The 18,958-nt window shown below is 39.9% G+C and overlaps 1 protein-coding gene across 1 annotated transcript in view; it reads right to left on the bottom strand.

Moving 5' to 3' along the window:
• The window catches only part of LOC135401953 (macrophage mannose receptor 1-like), a 55,046-nt gene extending 48,161 nt beyond the window's left edge, over positions 1 to 6,885 (bottom strand). The window contains exons 1-3 of the mRNA XM_064634562.1: positions 6,298 to 6,885; positions 2,145 to 2,546; positions 609 to 782 (exon numbers count right to left, since the gene is read on the bottom strand). Of these exons, the coding sequence (XP_064490632.1) occupies positions 609 to 782; positions 2,145 to 2,546; positions 6,298 to 6,358 (637 nt within the window). The 5' untranslated portion in view covers positions 6,359 to 6,885. The remainder of the gene's footprint in view (positions 1 to 608; positions 783 to 2,144; positions 2,547 to 6,297) is intronic.
• Positions 6,886 to 18,958: the final 12,073 nt, after the last annotated feature.

Below are 18,958 nucleotides of genomic sequence, written 5' to 3'. Positions count from 1 at the left end.
AAAGAAGAAGAGAGGGAGAAGTACTACCCTTCTCAGCATTACAGAAGAAGCAGCTTGCAGGCAAAATGTGTATTACATATTTTACAGAAGTTCAGAGAAACTTCATTTAAATTTAAAAGGATTCAAATAGATGCAGGCATAAATTACTCCAATTTACTGAAAGTATAATCATAATACTGCATTTTAAACTCTAAATATACTCAAACCAGAGAATTTAGATTAATAAATACTTCTAATTGAGTTAAAACAGAGAACTACAACAGAGCAAACAGTTTTGGGAAACACTGTGATGTAGTAAAAAGTTCATGTAAGCTCCTTCATGTCTAAAAGACAGCTCATCATACAAAGTAATTTTCATTTTCAATTATGCTGTATTCTATCTTCCAATTCCACTGCACAAATTTCTACATGGCCATTGGCATATACTACACATGCTAATGTAACATCTTTATATCTAAATAACTTTCTGTTGAAGTAAATTATGTATGTACGAATTCCAGCATATGATTAACACACTTCCACCTGGATGTAATTGGTCAATGGTTTTTATGCTGGGCCCTATATTTGCATATTTAAGTAGTTCCTAAAAGGATAGCATAAAAGCTTACATTTCATTGGGCAAAATCCATACTTCTTGTCGACATCATAGTCTGAAGTGGTTCCACACCAGAACCAGCCATCTGAGCGGCCAGCAATTATGCAGTCAGCATACCATTTACCACCATATTTAAAAGGGAATACACAAGGTGCTCCATTGTCATTTCCTTTCACTGTGTAGGTATCTAAGGAGACACAACAATTTAAAAATGTATAAACATTAATAAGTGTGGGATATATATATAAATTTATCTTTGTGATCCTATTATAGAAGGTTATAGCAAGGATAGCTTGATAGCTTAGTATACAAACTATACTAGAAATTAGACAAATTTTTGTTGCTTAAGGAGACCACAACTGAGTCAAGACATGCTAAAGTTTACATGCATAACAATCAAAAGTATAAAATCCACACAGTTAGGCAATTTTCTTTTTAAATGCAAACAACTTCAGACTCTTTTGTCAATAACCCACTCAATTGCTGATCATTTTAGACAGAGATATGTACATATAAACTTGAAAGATACATGCTATGGAGTGACTCCACTATACTGTGTTCAAATAAGATTTCCATTTGCATCTAAAGATAATTTTTATTTCATCAGAAATCTGACTCAATGAAACTTATCAAAGTAACTAAAGCAGCCTTCTGTGTGTGCACATATAATATACACACATTGATGGGAGGACGTACAGAGGAATAGTACTTGAAGGGACTGCTAGAGAGGTGACATACCAAGGTCACTGCCTCACAGAGCTGCTAGAAAACAAAGGAGGAAGGAATAGCAGGACATCATTCTGTCTCCTCCCGACTCCTTTCACATAATTTGCTTTGCTAGTGTTCTTCTATTCTGGCTTTAGGCCAGGGACTAGTACTGTAATCAGCCATGGTGTAAACCACAGAAACTGCATCCATACCTCCCTTTTTGACCATTTCTGTTTATCAAAGAATACTAAATGGGAAGTCAAACATGTTCCCAGATACTTATCATGAATATATGCATATGTGTATTATACATAACTTTTCCAAATTTATATAAAATATCTTATTTCTTTGTCTAACATTTCAGCACCAACGTTGAGACTCCCTTCAAAGACTAGGATGACATCTTCAATATTGGAGCTAAAGAGTTAACTAATTCCTCACAGCATACTTAATATTTGCTTCCCAAAGAAAAAAAATATAACCAGCAGACTATACACTTACACTACACCTTTTTGTGCATGTGCAAATAGTAAAAGCCATCATCAACTGTTGTGTAATAGATATACACTTTTTGAACAACCATAGAATTTTTTCTCCTCTCCAAATGAATCCCTACCATTCATGGTTAATCATCTATCAGAACTTTGACAAGTTTGACAAAGAAGTAAAATGAACTCCTCAAAAACCAAAAACCACACACTCAAGTATTGCTGATTTCACCAGAAGTCCCACTCACTGATCATTAATGAGAGGAAGGAAATTCTCATACACTTATAAATATTTTAATTAGCTACACATAAAAATAAGTTTGAGATACAGAAATTAATTTACAGAACTTTACCTTCATAGCCTCGAGAACACAGATCATCTGTGGTTCCGTAGACTTTCCACCTACTCCATAAACCAGATCCCTTGTACAGCATAATATTCCTTTCCTGTCTGTTTCCATAGTTGAAAAACAAATCTTCCCCTTGGATTGCAAAGAGAGTCTCATTTCTGCATTCCCATCGCTGAAGTTCACTAGCCTTGTCACAAGGATACAGAGTGATCGGAACCCAGTCTTTCTTCGAAGGCACTCCCAAGCACAATTTGAATGCTATGCTCATAAGCTGGTGATCTGAGACCCACCTGAATTTTTGTGACTCATTTTCTTGAACACAAGGAGCAACAGTCACTGAATTAGAACTTTGAGCCAGTACACAGCGCTTGTGTTCTTCATTATATATTAAGAAGGTGCTGGTATCTGAAAGGCAAATAACAGTGGAATCATTTGGGTTGAAGTAATCTAACCTGCTACCTAAGCAGAATACAAATCTGAACACCGCTCTTGGTGTTAAAATCTCATCACCTGTTCAACAAAAGAAGATGCAGCATTCCTGTGGCCTACACCTGTTAAAGTGACAGTACAATGCAACTCGTTCAGATGTGAGGACATTCCAACCATTTTGTGTCAAAGCATTTACATGCAAAAGTGCAAGGCAGCAGAGGTGCAAGATCTAGTGTCTCCTGTAGGTTTAAAGCATGGATTAAACTAAAGATAGAAAACACTCTATTATTAGTCCAAGCTGCACCCACGGGAGTTACTGAAACAAGGGGCCACACACACTGTAGACTGCAGATCCTGACTCTAAACACTCCAGCAGCACTGGCTCCCTGATCCTGGTTCCAAGGCATGAGGAGATGACAACAGTCACTAAGTTCTTCAGGCTCCATTTCCTCACAGTGGGGAGCTCTGTTCTCAAAAGCCCTGCTAAAATCCTTAAAGTATTAATTGAAGGGAAGGATATGTTTTTAAGCTCTATATAAAAGTTGCTTGTAGAGCATATTTATTTTTCACTCCAGCCATCCATGACTTCTTTCTTACATCTCTCCATTATGAATGATATACCAACAACAGTGGGATTTGCCATCATCTCTTTACGATTTATGAAAATATACAAAGCTCTTCGTAGGTGCCCACGTTATTTTCCCCTCTTCAATAATAGTGCTTCACAGCATGCATTATCATGTATTCAAAGTTTATTTCAAAATTGCAGCCACTTGAAAAGTTCATCTGATGTGTTACACTTGGGTGTGCTATGGAGTGTAACATTTCTGAGCTGTTCTTGCCCAAAGACTGAGAATTTCGCCTCTCTGATCCCCCTAGGATCTGATACTAGAACTCATAGAGTAACAGGATGCACAAGGTCTTAAAGCTATATTTTAACTGGGATATGAGCTAGGAAAGAGAAATTTTAATTTGTGTGACTCTGGAGACTGAAACTAATTAAAACATTATTTCTTTATTGTATGATTACCAAATTAAACAAATTCTATAATGAAGAAATATTTAAGGGGAAAAGAGGTTAACCACCAAAAATTTTCCTCTCTCTTTGCTGAGGCTCCAGTGTGGAAATGATCAAACTTTTCTGCAGAAGAACAACCTGGGAACAAATAATCTCTCTCTCAGAGAAAGAGCTGACCTAGAGTTATCTCATCCATAGTTCAGCTTCCTTCTCCTGTCCTTTGGCTTCCAACTCACTGGGAAGTAATGTAAAACTGATGAGTACTGGAGACAAAAGTTGTTGTCTTTTGCCAATCTGTTTTACTCACAGACAATACAAGGAAATGTACAATTATCACTGCTGGTGACAACTTTTTTTTATTCAGCTTTTCTACTAGCATTTGGTACAATGTTATTGTAAACTGATATATGCAATGCTTGCAACTCTCCTTTTCCTGACATCATATTTAAAGTTTCTGGATAACAGAGATATCAGACACTTTTTCAGGTGTGAAAAACACTGCCTGATTTTTCAAACTGCTAAAATTGTATTTCTGGCCTATAATAACATTCCTTACTTTATGCTACTTATGGTGTTGAAGAGAAAATGCTACGTACACAAAAAAGTTACTCCAAAATCAAAAGTCTGTATTGCTGTACACAAGCATGAAAGGGTGCAGAGTTTTGGCTTCAGAAACAAGGTTAGAAAGCTAAACAAAGAGGTCTGACCAGTGGGGGCAGAGAGGGGGACAAAATTTTGGCTGTTCTGGCTGCATCTTTACAAAGCATTAGCAGTGTGTAAATATAACACATCTGCTTATACAAGGGCACCAGTGCACATTCCCAGTGCAGAGAATAGTACATATGTAAGCAGCTAAAAGACCAACACAGGCATTGAAAATAAGTTGACACCAAAACAAGAGAACAGAACGAGATAGCAGGATACAGGAGCAACCATGGCTAAGGCTGTAGCTGCAAGATTTCTTTTCCCTTCGTGTTGCTCTTGTCTCATCCATGACCATGCAGTAGATTTCTGACATGGCCCTGTATTGCTCTAGTTTACAGCTTTATTTCTGTGTCTGTTCTGCCTGCTTGGTCACCAAAGCGGATTCCCATACAACAGTTTCCATGCAAGTATTAGATAGTATAGAAGAAACAGGACAGGTATTCGTGCAGCACTTTCTATGCCCTACCAGCTCCTCTCTGTAAACACTTGATTCCATTCCTGTCAACATGATGAATTGTATCTGTAAAATAGGCTGAGCAGAATTACACATATAATAACCATTAGCTGTGTTTCAGTGTTCTGTAGCAGCATTTATTACAGAGCTCCATAACAGGTACCATTCTTCACTATAAATGAGCTGTAGCTGGCACACCACATGGTGCACCATGAATACCAAAGTATTGGTACTTTGAACTGATTATACCCATTTCTAACAGTAACTGATATGTTGAAAATTACTCCTAGAAGGAAGTTCTTTAAAATGCTTAAGAACATGCCAGGCATAGGAGACAATTTACTTCACCATTATAAATCATTCAGGGAGATCTAGCATCTTTTTCCTCAAATCTCTGGAGTAGATCCTAATAGAGTTTTTCTCGAAGGCTTTGATTTTTTTCTTCACCCAGATCACTGTGACTATTTGCCTGTCTCTGGGCCCAGTTCATATCTTAAGAATTGTGCTGAGTACAGTAAAATCCTACAGGCCAGTATCGTTTCCACAGCAGAAATTTCCAAACTAGTTTCACACACTGCAGCATTTGCAAACTATCACAGATTATGCAGATGTAAATCAAGAAGTAACTTGTGAAGCCACTGAAGTGCTACCAGTGCTAAACACTAGTGGAGAGCACCAGAAAAGCACACCAAATACTAGAAGCAAGAGAGAGGGGAGCAAGGAGACAGCGAGTAGGTTGGATAACTGTCTTCTCTACAAAGACTCCTGCTTACCAGATGGCCTACAATGATTGCTGCTAATTACCTAAGGCAAGAAAGGTTACAAGGCAGTGTTATAAAGTTTTGCTTCAGCAGATCTCAATCTGGAGAGCAGAGAATGCTGGGAGGTTTTCAAGAAGGACAGATGAAAAAATTTCACTGAAAAATAACTGTGCACTGGAAACAGCGATAAATCTCAGATCGAGTGGATGCAAATTTCAGGTGTCACCAAGCAACACAGCTTTCCCCTCTTTTCACACCTCTATCCATACCAGCAACTCAGCAACCTTAACACCCCTCCACAAAATCCATCTGCCAAAAGCACGTCCCTGGGTCCACTGAAGAACAAAGGACTGGAGGACAAGTCGAGCCCCACCACCAGGCACTTCTGCAGACCTTGGCGGTGAGGGGGTCTCTGAGGGAAAGCTGGGTGATGTTATTAATTCAACCAGGGACTGATCAGAGTGGTGGGGGAAACTGAGGCACCACCGGTGACAGCCCTGTTCGACACCTACAATGTCATGGGCATCCAAAAGTTCTACGTACAGGGCAGTTTCGCCCACCGGATTCCTCGGGATGCGAGGAAGGAGGCGAAGGTCCCAAGGGGAGACAACCACCTCCATCAGCCGATCGCCCGCAGTACCGAGGGAGTTAAAATGGTCATGGGCTTCACCTGCTCGGATGCTCCCTCTTTAAACCCCCCGCCAGCCCAGGTCAAGTTGGGCTTTGTGTCCGCAGTGACTCCTCGTTTTTCGGCTCATCTCATCCCGCATAGCCCCTGGGGGTACTTACCAAGTAGCGGAAAAACCCGGGGGAGAAGTCCGAGGAGAAGCAGGAGCAGAGAGGGAGCCATCGCGGCGGCTCCGCCCGCGGCTCCACGGCGCTGGGACGAGCTGGGACGAGAGGGCTTCCCGCCGGGCAGGTCCGCCGCACTTGTGAAGGGATAGTGGATCGGGGAAAGCTCTGGGCTCCAAATGATAAGGAAATATCCTGTCACATGGGGCGTTCTGAAATAACAGGAATTCGCTGTTCAAACTTTGCTTTCCTAAGCTGATTTTTTTTTTCTCTTAGCGGAGGGAAGAGCCTCCTTCCAGGCACATGCAGGTGATAAAGCGGTGATAGCTGAGAGGAGGGCTGCTTTTTTTGTTGTTGTCGTTGTGTTTGGAGTTGTTGTTTTTTTTTTTCTTTTATCCTCTTTGCGACCCTGTCAGCGCTGAACGTGGGTCAATGGTTTGTTTCCCAAGAAAATTAGCCAACCCCGCGCCGAGGGAAGAGGACATCTCTCCCCTTTCTTCCTGAGGTGAACCCAAATCTCAAAGAAAATCCCCGCTCGAACGACCGGGTATGCTCCCGGGAGCGAGGACTGCAGAAGTAGCAGAGACCTACTTTTGGGAGCCCGAGATCTGGGCCGCACCCCCGTCCCCATCACTCCTCCTCCAGGCGCGAGCAGGTCGCTCCGACGGGAATAGAGAGCGGGTGGCGGCCGGGGTGCAGCCGGGTCTGGGCTGCCAAGGAGGAGCGGGGGGACACACGTGGGCTTAAAATCCCTAAGAGGCATTCTCTGAGCTCCAGCAAACGAACTTCAACCAATTTGATTGTTTGTTTATTTATTTATTCTACTGCCTCTGTCTGCTGTTAACAGGACTTAAATCTTGCTTCTGAATCAGTGTGAGAAAAACAGAACCTTGCCTGCTAGCTGGGTTTTCAGAAGCTGAAGCACCTGCATGGAATTAAATGATCTCTCCAAAAAGGTTCCTTTAGAGCACAATCTTCCTCGAGGTTTTTATGGCTTCTTGCTGTGCTGGGTAGGAGACTTTCCCTGTGTGCATTTTTGTGGAGAGCACCATGTTATTCGTTAGAGGCCATTATCAATATATGGTGTGAAGGGTCCCAAGTGGATGGAAAACATCAGTCTTACACAGAGACTGTTGTTTTACACAGAGAGACTTTTGTAACATATGAGACTTACTGAGTATTGTGATAGGGCATTCATGAAGCTCAGGGGGCACCTTATTGCTCTCTAAAACTACCTGAAAGGAGGTTGTAGTGAGGTGGAGGTTGGTCTCTTCTCCTAGGTAACAAGTCACAGGACAAGAGGAAATGGCTTTAAGCTACACTAGGGAAGGTTTAGATTGGATATCGGAGAAAATGTCTTCACTGAAAGGTAGTCAAGCACTGTAACAGAGTGCCCAGTGAAGTGGTGGAATTACCATCCCTGGAAGTGTTTAAAAATGTGTAGATATGGTATTTATGTGGTTTAGTGGTGGGCTTGGCAGTGCTAGGTTAGTGGTTGGACTCGATGATCTTAGAGGGTTTTTTCCAACCTTAAAATTTCTCTGAATTTGCAAAGCATCAAACCTACCATGTGTATGAAGCATATTGTGAAATGGCTCTCCCTGTACTGTCGTGCACTCAGAAATCTCTGGTAAGTATTTAAAATCTACAAAAGCCTCCCTGATAAAAGTTCTGGGTGGTAAAGTACAGCACACCCAGGGAAACACCAGTATGAGATTAGTATGGAAAGAGGTGGGGCAGAGTGAAAAGGTGCTTTGACACTATTATAAGAGAAGAAGACTCAACAGAGATGAAGACTGAACTCATTTAAGTCAATGAAACTCCTGTAAGCATTGGAAAGGATTCCATCCAGGCACTTCAGCTATGTTAGGCCCTACTGAACTACATGAGGGGAGGGAAGAGGACGTGGTTCATAGTTTTTCTGGACAGCTGTAGACCCATGCAAAGGTCAGGAACAGCCTGGCCCAAGGACAGGGGGTGGGAAGTATTTCAGCCATAATCAGCAATGTTCTGTATTGTTATGCTGATGAATAATCATCTGGGAAACCTAATCTCTGAGACGCTGTGAGAAGTTCAGTCAGAAAGTAAAACTGCCACAAAAATCTTTGCATTAAACCCCTATGGCTGTGTGCAACAAAGGGGGCTGCACGTAACTGAAGCGCATACATGTATCACACAAATAGGCAGAAAAATGGAATTAAATATATGTTTAGTTATATCTATCGGGTTATCAGTGGCTGTACTTGGAATGAGCGATACTCTGAAGTGACTGAAGGAACTGTATTAGGCCATTCTCAGAGATTCTCAAAACTGAACCGGACAAGGACCTGAGCAACCTGATCTAAATATCAAGTTAGCTCTGCTTTGAAGAGGAGGTCATGCTAGATGAATTCCTAAGGTCCCTTCCAACCAAAATGAGACTTCAGGAGAGTAACTTCCAAGCAAAATATTCCAGACTCCCTTCATGATCTGAAAACTGCCTTTTCTCTCATTGTCCCCTGCTCTCACTGGCAATACTGGCAATACTGCCAGTTCAAAGACATTCTGACATAGACATGTGATACATATATGTGTGTCTGTATGTGTATATGCATATACACATGCCCTCTGTCTAGAGCAGCACTGGTCTTGATGAGCTTATTCACATAGGCTCTGTGTCTCATCTGGAGCATACTCCTCAATAATTATGTCTGGATCTGGCTTCCTCTTTGGGAATCATCGTGCAAATACATGAATCATATATTCTGATCTGATATAGTCAAAGGGAAAGATTTTCTCTCCTTTGAGACAAAAGCATTCAGCAAAGTCTCAGGCAATAGTGATTTGTAGGAAAATAGTTACTGGAAGCCCAATCTGCTAAACAACTAATGACAGGGTACATGTCCTAGATAGACATATGTTTTCATCTCTCCCCGTGGGTAGGAAGCCAGCTGCCATTTACACTTGGAACAGGAAGGCTTAAATTCCTCTGAGACAGGTCAGACTCTCTCTTCTTCTGGCACATCCAATACTTGCAACTGGTGACTTTTCCTCGCAAAATACCTTGAAATCCTGAAGCCACAGTAGCCCTTGAATTTGATAGTCAACAGGAAGATGGAAAGTTCAGTCTAAATGAAGTCATATTCAGAACTGAATCATAATATGTCTATTTTGTTTATGTTGGAGAAAAACAACTGGATTATTATCCATACTTTCACATTTGCACCCAAGATGGTTTTTTTGGTGTTTCATTTGGGAACCTGTATCTCTCAGATAGTCTCTCTCTTCATTAGTCTTCCCTACATTTCTAATGTTTGCATGGGTGCTGTAGTGGATTACCTGCAATGGAAGCCTTTGAACATTACAGCATTTCATTAGTCATCCTAAAGTATTTAAATAACATTCTCACACTATTTAATGATTTTGGAGACATAGCTTCCTAGAAGATTGTACTATTGTAAAGAGCTGACTTAAGTTAGACCCTGTACTGGTTTTGGCTGGGATGGAGTTAATTTTCTTTGTAGCAGCTCAGATGGTGCTATGTTTTGGATTTATGACCAAAACAGCTTTGATAACACAGGGGTGTCTTAGTTATTGATGAACAGGTTTTTCACAGCCTCAAGGCCTTTTCTGCTTCTCATGCTGCCCCATCAGCAGGATGGCTGGGGTGGGCAAGAAGCTGGGAGGGCACACAGCCAGGACAGTCGATACCAATGGACCAAAGGGGTATTCCACACTGTATGATGTCATGCTCAGCCATGAAAGTTGGGGGAAGGGGGAGGAAGGGGAGACATTCAGAGTTATGGTGTCTGTTTTCCAAAGCCCTAATTTCCTTGGAAAGTAGCTGAACACCTGTGTGCCACTGGGAAGTAATGAGTGAATTCCTTGTTTTGCTCTGTGCATGCATCTTTTTGCTTTCCCTATTAAACTGTCTTTATCTCAACCTATGAGTTTTTTCACTTTCACCCTTCTGTGCTCTCCCCCATCCCACTGCAGGGGAATGAGCAAGCAGCTGTGTAGGGTTGAGCTGCCAGCTGAGGTTAAACTACAAAAGACACAGACTAAAACATTATTTATTAAAATCATTTCAAGAACTTTACTGTTCTATACATTCTAATTAATATATCTTCGAGTGAGAGAATTTAGCTTCACTTGAACCAGAATCTTTCAAGGTCAAAAGGAGTTAAAAGATAAGAGGAAAATCACAGAAAATGGACAGAAATCTTGAATTTTCTCTAAGAATTTTCAGTGACAAAGTAAATGAACTATCAAATTAAGGAAAAATTATGGCACTGTTGTGTATGAACTAAAACAGCCAAGACACAAACCTGTGAATTCTGGATGCTGATCAACAGTCACCATAGCTGACTTCAAATGTAGCTAAAGCTGAATCAAACACCTCCATACAGTAGCAAAAGAAGGGTTATGAAAACGTTCAGTACTTTTTCATCTCATCTCTTACTTTGCAATCATGTTGTTGATTTCTGTAAGCATTAGAAATTAGACAACTAATAGGAACAGTGAACAATACAGCACATAAGTAGGATCCAGTTCTAATGATACTGGTTTTACAGTACCATTATCTCAACAAGAAATTTTGACCACTGGTGAGAATGTAGTAATGTAGTAATTAACAATCAAGAAATTAGATTCATTGTTCTGTAACTACTTTAGATCCACTAAAGGAAAATCTCCTCTAAATACACCAATGTGTTCAGTCCCTACACATCTCCTAAGACAACAGTATAGTCATCCTAACGTCCCTTTGCTGTCAGTGGATGGAAATAGAGAAGCAATTTGGATCTCATACCCTTCCAGGAACAGCTCAGATGTTTGATCTTACCTAACTTGTGCCTGGGCCTGCATTCCTGAAGAAGATATATATATCATTGTGCTAAGTAGAGCAATAGGATAAATATTAAATCAAAATAACTTTTTTTTCCTCAAGGTAGCATCTCAAGCCTTTATTGTGAATCCTTACATGCCTCTTTTCTTTTTTTAAAAAACCCTCTTTTAATTACATGAAATCCATGCTACAAATGCCCTACAGCCAGAAGGCAGGAAGGGGAAGTCACCGTTAGAAGCATTGGATGATCTTGACAGTCCACTCCATTTTCTCTCTCATTCTGTAAGAATAAATCACTCTTAAGTAATAACTCTGGGAGTTTTGCTTTAATTACAGTGTTCTACATGCCAAAGAGCTGTACACAACCAGAGCAGTGGAACCCACAGCTCTGTTATCTGCACAAGAGACAATTACACAGCTCTGGACTGCCATTTCTCATTCATCTAGGTGCCATAAGTCTTTTGATAAGCCTACTTCTCTACTAACAAAATGAATACACACCTTTAATCCCCCTCATAACTTTACGAGTACACCAATGATCTCTAAGCTTCTCCGTGCATAAGAATCCCACAGAATCCCACAAAATAATCAAGATTGGAAGAGACCTTCAAGATCATTGAGTCCAACCATCAACCTAGCACCAGCATAATGACCCCTAAACCATATCCCCAAGTGCCACATCCAGATGTTTCTTGAGCACTTCCAGAGATGGTGACTTGATCACCTCTTGGCCAATTTATTCCAATGCCTAACTGTTGTTTCAGGAAAAAAAAAAATTAAGGGCATTTCCTCTTGCTCTTTCACTTGAGACAAGGCAGAAGAGACCAACTCCCACCTTGCTACAACTTCCTTTCAGGTAGTTGTAAAGAACAGTGAGGTCCTCCCTGAGCCTCCTCTTCTCCAGACTAAACAACCCCATCTCCCTCAGCCTCTCCTCACAGGATGTGTTTTGTAGACCTTCACCAGTTTTATTGCCTTTCTCTGGACACACTCCAGCACCTCAATGTCTTTCCTGAAGCGAGTGGTCCAGAACCAGACACAGGATTTGAGGTGAGGCCTCACTAGTGCCAAGTACAGCAGGACAATCAATTAACTGTGTGGATATTGTTGTAGAGTCAAAGGTCAGCAAAATTTGGAACTCAGTGGGAGTCAAGCAGAGCACACTTGAAATTAATGTAATGCCATGACGTACTTATAACAGTTACTACATATGAGCTGTACAATCATTCCCAGTTATTTATCATGGTTAAAAAGAGATGCAGGAGAAATATGGAAGTTCACAGATTAAACTGTTTAATAAAGGATAAAGAGATTTTCTTACAAGGAAATAGTTATTTTTAGAAATGAAAGGCAAAAGTGGATACATGACAGGAAAAAGTATAAATGATACAGAACTGGTTTGCATTTTCTATTTGGCATATCGCAATGCAAGCACAAAAAAAATCAGTTTAATTCAAAAACAACTGTCTTCATATCCATTGTCTTTATCAACTCAAAATATAGCAATGACATAAGCACAGAGGTCCTTCAAGAATTATCATCCTTTATGAAAAAAATAATGCAGTAGAAGAAAGCACTTAAGTAGAAACTTTCAAGGAGGAGGTTAGGGGCTTGATCAGGTAGAGAGTTTGAAGAGAAAAGGGTTATTTAAGAGTTTGCTTGCTAGTTTGTTTTAACTTTACTTCAAATAATGAAATTTTGGATGACATCATAGGCCACCCTCCTTAATCACAGATTTGATCCTGTCTCACTAGAATTGAAATACTATGGCACTTCTATAAGTATTAAAAGGATATCTGAGAAATCTTTAAATCATTCTTTTGGCAACTATTCTGTTGAGCAGTAGTTGAGAAATATTGCAATACTCTTTATTATAAGTCTCCATCAATGATCAGTATGCCACTAAGTCATGACTACTCATTCATGATGGCTACAGTAGCAAAATACCACACATGTGGCATACGAATTTTATTTAAAGAAAAGAAACAGATCTCAGTGCAATCTTCCAAAGAACTATGAAATTAAACAATAATAGGAGTTTAAAAAGCATGTATTTTTAAAACAAATTATACTATCCCTAATGTCAGTCAGATTACTGTTACAGATTACTCCTAGCCTCAATTTTATGAAATGTTACCCATAGTATAGGGTTTATCCATCAGCAGAATATTAGATTTTTGAATGGAATTATACCTGATTTCACTAAAGGTACTGAGAATTGCAGTATATGATTTAATGTTCAAAACTTCTGTCTTATTCAAAAATTCCTTAAGCCTGTGCTGTCTGCATTTTTTTCCATCATTTTTCCAGAATATAAAAATTTTTAAAAAAATATTATAAAATCTTTTTCTTCAGAAGCCTCAGTGAAACTGAAATATTATGAAGTGTTAGGTAAACTAAACAGTCACTGAGTACATATTATTATTAAAGTTTCAATATAGTAGGGGGGAAATTGAATTTTTTTTCACAGAAGATGTTTACATTTCATTCTAATATTTCCTTCAGAACAGAACAAAATTTCTGCACCTCAGTTCTGAGCATCCCTCTCAGTGACTTCCCCTTAGGTCAGCCCCAGCACCACAAGATGGCCCCCTGTCCACTACAGCTCACACTCCATTCTGCTCATAGAGGTGTTGGGTTTGTCTCTCCTGAGAATGACCAAGACTGACAATGATGTTTTTATTTGACATTGTTTAGTCAACAAATAATGTCATTTTGTTTAGTCCAAAACTGTTTGTGTATTCTGATGTGGTTCACCAAATTTGTTTAGAAAGTGTGTGCCATGCTGGATTCACAAGACGGGGTGACTCATTAGATCACAGCAGGCTGCATCAGATCTGGGCACAGGTACAGTGACAGATGCCTCCCACAGTGGATTTTGGATCTGCAGCACATGTTCTGTCATCCAGGAATATCGCCAGTTCTGATGAACACCCGCAGTTGTCCATAAAGCCAGTCCTAGGTAGCTAACCTAGGTAGCTGACCCCATTATGGGGGGTCACCCTTAAAATAGTTTCACCCTTAAAATAACATAGTTGCTACCTCCCTCAACTTACTAGAGGAGCAAATGGAATGATATGCATATTGAGTATTGAATATAGTGAAATTTGTGAGTCAAAAAGTAGCTAAGAGTGTCTCAAAACTATTCTACCCTCCAGCCTATTTCCAGTGAAATTAAAACCATGTAACAATTTTATATGTTGTAGCCTGAACAGGTATAGGTGAAGGAGGATGACCTGTGAGATAGGAACAGAGGGAGGGAACTTGGTACTACCTGATGTGTGGGAGGGAGCAGACCTGCTAGGAGGTGAGGAGGGGCTGGGATGTTTGTGAGTACTGCTGTGGGAAGGCACGTGCTGAAACACGAATTTGGGACTGGTGTAAAGGATACCTTGGGGCTTAATCCTTCCCTGGATCCCAGGAGCCTGCTGGAGTTGCAGTAATGAGCCTTTTCATTTTTTCCTCCATCTGCTCATCTGTAGCTGAACTTCAGGTCAGTGCAGCTCCAAGAGATAAACAGCTCACCACCAGCTCTCAATGCAGTGTCTCCTGCACAAGGTCTTAGTGGGAGAAAGATAAAGAGAAGAGAGAAGTTTAAATTACTCTCTTCCTCTTCTGAAGTTTTGATAGCATAGAAGGAGTGAGTCTGAGCCTGTAGATCATAATTTCCAGGAAATTCAACAGCCTTGCCTTGAATGTCACAGTCACCACGAGCCTCATTTCTCCAATGTAAGGCATGTTGACACAGAGTACTGAGTAGGTCAATCCATACTTGCAAGATGATGACCACTCATAAGCAAAATAGTAATGTTACTCATGGTAGAACTTGTTTGCAGACCGAGGGATAAAGTACAATCACAAAAGCTTTCCTCAGAACGGTAGGAACCCACATTCCAACAACTTTTTGAAAACCATGCAAAAGACCAAAATGGTAGCAGCAGCACCAGGGTCCTAGATGAAAATGTCCTGTCCTGTAAAACCATTCAGGGTACAGCACTATTTTCTGTGTTATTCTTATATACTTTTTTGCAACAGTAAAACATGTGAGGTATCAGTGCCAATATCACGTGGATATTGGCAGCACTGTAAGGCTGAGTAGCCTCATACAACTCTCCCCTTCTCTCCTGCAAAATAGTCCTGTACCTCATCCCTAACCAAACAGCTGTACCAGGAGAGCTTGATCTCCTGTTTTCATACAGGTATAGGTTGTTTATGGGTGACCTGGACTCACTCTTGTTGGTATTTCCATAGATGGACATTTCTCATGTAAGTCACAGTAAAAAAAATAAAAAATAAAACCAAACCAAAACCCCCACAAACAAAAACCTCAAAACACACAGGGGAAAGAATATCAAGTAAAAGACAAAGGTACCTAGAGAAAAGGAATAATAATCCCAAATCAGACAGAGTTTGAGATTAGTTATTTGCCTTTCCTGGTGCCTTGGCTAACAGCAAGAGATCAGCTGAATTATTTTGATGCCTCATTTCAGTGGGAGTTAGGCATCATAATAACTTTAAAAATATGAAACCTAGCCATTCTTTTAATCCTAAATGTGAAGTCTCAAAGCTGATTAAACAGCAGTTAAATCAGGAAAAAAGAATCGAATGGAAATAATTACTCAGATAAGTTAAAAATAGTTTTGTGACAGGGTAGGTTTTTGCCTTTTTTGAGACTCTTTTTGTCAAGACCAATATCTTTTTTACAATTTGCAATCTCCACTGTTTCACAGAAGAAACTTCTAAATATTCCAAAGCGCTTCTGTCATTTCAAGTAGTATGAGAGTCCTTAGATAAAACTAACTGATTTTTCATTTACTAGTATCTGGCAGTGTTATCTGCATTTAAACCCAAATCAGGTTACCTCCACAAGCAATCCCAGAAATTAGATTTCTGCAGCATTCAGTACAAGAGATTCTCATGGTCTGTTTCTGAAGGTACAGCAGCAACTGTGCCATTTGCTATTCCCAGCAGTACAGTGTGTGCTGCTCAGGCAGCCCCGTTATGGCAGCCTGCCAAGCAGTCCAGACAGCAACAAGACGACAACTTTGTCCTCTCCTTATTTAATTCTGACATTGTCATCTTATCTAAGTTTTCTGTAGAGTAATGGGTTTGAAACCATGAACAACTCAGAATATCTGTATTTTCTGAGAACAGCTTCCTCTGCATTATCAAAACATGACATTTGCTTTTTCTTCCTAAAATAAAAATACTCACTTCAGCTCTGTGCTGCATGGAAGATTTTAATGATCTATTCTTCTTAGGAGTCCTGGCAGCTTTTCCTGCCTGTTATCTATGACCAGAAGTGAGCTGATCTATCAGTTTTCACAGGAAACCAAATCAGCAAATGTCACACAGGCACCAAAGCAGGATATAGCAAACCATGCTCCATATATACATCCCATGCTTCCTTTACACTCTTAAAGCTGAGACCCAAGTGGCAAGCAGCAAATGTAGGTATAGAGGGTAAAGAAAGCTGAAGTGCTTCATAAATCTTAAAACCTGATTTTCCCTACAAACTGGTCAGTCCAAATGTAAGCAACTGAAAATCAACATTAAAGTGCTCAGGATATCGCGTGCCATAGGAGTCACAACACTGCCCAAAAAGGCTTGCCTATATATATCCTTAATTTTTTTCTGTTTTAATAATTCTCCTGAGGGAGGTATTTAACTACTGCACCCAAAGCAGAAAACTTCTGTAAATCTCTTGTAGTTACAGAACATGCCATAACTCTGATTTCACTCAGAGCCCTGGCTTATTTCACATTTTTTATAACATGAAGAGGTTACTTTTAACACTTAAAATACTGCTTGGTTTTACGGACCGTTGAAGGTTTCTATGGTTCAGTCCTCTCTACAAAAAGCATGTGTGTCCTTCCAGAAATGAAGCTTTATTATTAAAGATTCATTTTTTTGCACAGTCTTCTTCCTTCTTTGTCTTTCCTAATTGCATCACTGACCTCAACCTCTCATTTACTTTTTTCTTTCAATCTCACTTTCAATTCCTTGAGACCCTGCCCCACATGGCATACCCAAACAGAGTGAAGCCATATTTGACATATTTGGCAGTGAAGCACTAAGAAAAGGGATTAAATACATTTCATGATGGTCTCTTGCTTGTCATTGCTATTCTAAAGTAAAACATTACCCAAAAATATTGACTACTATATTCTATGTTTTGCCACAGATACCTTCAACAGCTGCCCCTTCTGTTCAGTTCTGCAAGACAAATAGGTATTACAAATAAAAAAGGCCAAATACCTGTAGTGAGCTACGGATAACAACTCTGGTCTAGCTGAGGAATTCAGACTAAGTATTTCTGAGTAGTTATGACAGACTGGATCTGCAGACAAGATCCATTTGAAGGCACAACATCCCTTACAGTTTTGCATTGAAAGTCACACTCAATGAAAGATCAAAGAATCAAAAAAGGAAAGATTACTATTCGTGCAAAGTATATGCCAGAAATGACATCTGTATCAATGCCTGAACACAGCATCCTCCTATCAAAGAAGGTAAAGATCCTTCCTTACCAACCTTCTCAAATGAAACACAAACTCTTTAGGCTTGCACTGCTGTTACTGATCTTATGCAGAACTTATTCTTAATAGAAATTACTGTAAGACTATTGTACCTCAAGGATCAAGTCCTTTGTTTTCCAAGTGATAATCTAAAACTGTGTGCCCCCAATGGAAATAGAAAAAAAACAGACAATCCTGATATTCCAGTAAACTCAGTGCACAAGGCAGGCTGAAATACTCCACGAATATGTAGACAATGCTACAGCTGTCGTGTAGGATTCCAGAGCTTAAGAGGGAAACATGAAAGGGAGTTTTTTGCAGACTTTGTTGATAAGAAAGATTCTTAAGCCCACTGGATTTACTGTTCTAGAACATGCAGTAGGGCTGCTGATAAAAACCAGCCTGGCAATAATGAACCAGAAGCTCATATTCCTTAATATATGAGTAGAACATTAAAAAAAAATAAAATTGCATATATAGGAGGTCAACACTGTTTTTATGTGACAGCTACCTATATGTGAAACTATATATGCAACTGTAATAGCAACAGTTCTGCTATGAGTAAGGACACAGAAAAGTAACTCTGCAGGCACTCACTAGCCAGCACCTAAGACCTTCCAGTCCCTCAAATAGGATGAGCAAGTGTGCAGTGCTTCATTCAGTCCAGAGTACTCTGGTGTCATCCCTTCACATACCAGTAGCCCAGTATATGGATGACCCTGTGAACACAGGTATTTGGATTTGTTGGAACACATCTAGGGAATGCGTGGCATTTATTCTGCTTTTCATAAAAACAAACAAACAAACAAAACCCCAAAACCAAAAACATTAACTGAAAATAGTTTTGATCAGAGATGCTACTTATTTGGTTAAAACTCTGACTCAAGCATCTTCCAGAAAAAAAGGAGATTATAAACTTAATATAGTCAGCACTGGCATTACATAGGCAAGACAAAAGAGTATAAGGGGTTCAACTGACATTATTATGCAAAAATTTCAATACGTAACAGGGACATTATCACTGTCACAACACACGGATTCCACATATGCTCACACTGTTTAAGCAAGACTTGGAACTTGGAGGAGGGGAAACTGCAAAATACCCATAAGAGTTCTGAAGCATTTTAAAAACTAAACCCAGTAAAAAAACCAGCCAGAAACAAATGAAGTGACCACAAATGCAATGAAAGCAAGAAGATTCCTAACAGATCACAGGGGGATTTTTCAGCAAACCTCTAATAATGAACTGTTATTTCCAAATACTGAGAACCAGTACTGAGCGAACCATTATTTCCAAAAACTGACTGCAGCTTGA

The sequence above is a fragment of the Pseudopipra pipra genome, chromosome 1 (assembly GCF_036250125.1).
Source record: "Pseudopipra pipra isolate bDixPip1 chromosome 1, bDixPip1.hap1, whole genome shotgun sequence".
Taxonomy (NCBI): Eukaryota; Metazoa; Chordata; class Aves; order Passeriformes; family Pipridae; genus Pseudopipra; species Pseudopipra pipra.
The sequence above is the reverse complement of the archived record's forward strand: the minus strand, read 5'-3'. Positions and strand labels throughout refer to the sequence as shown.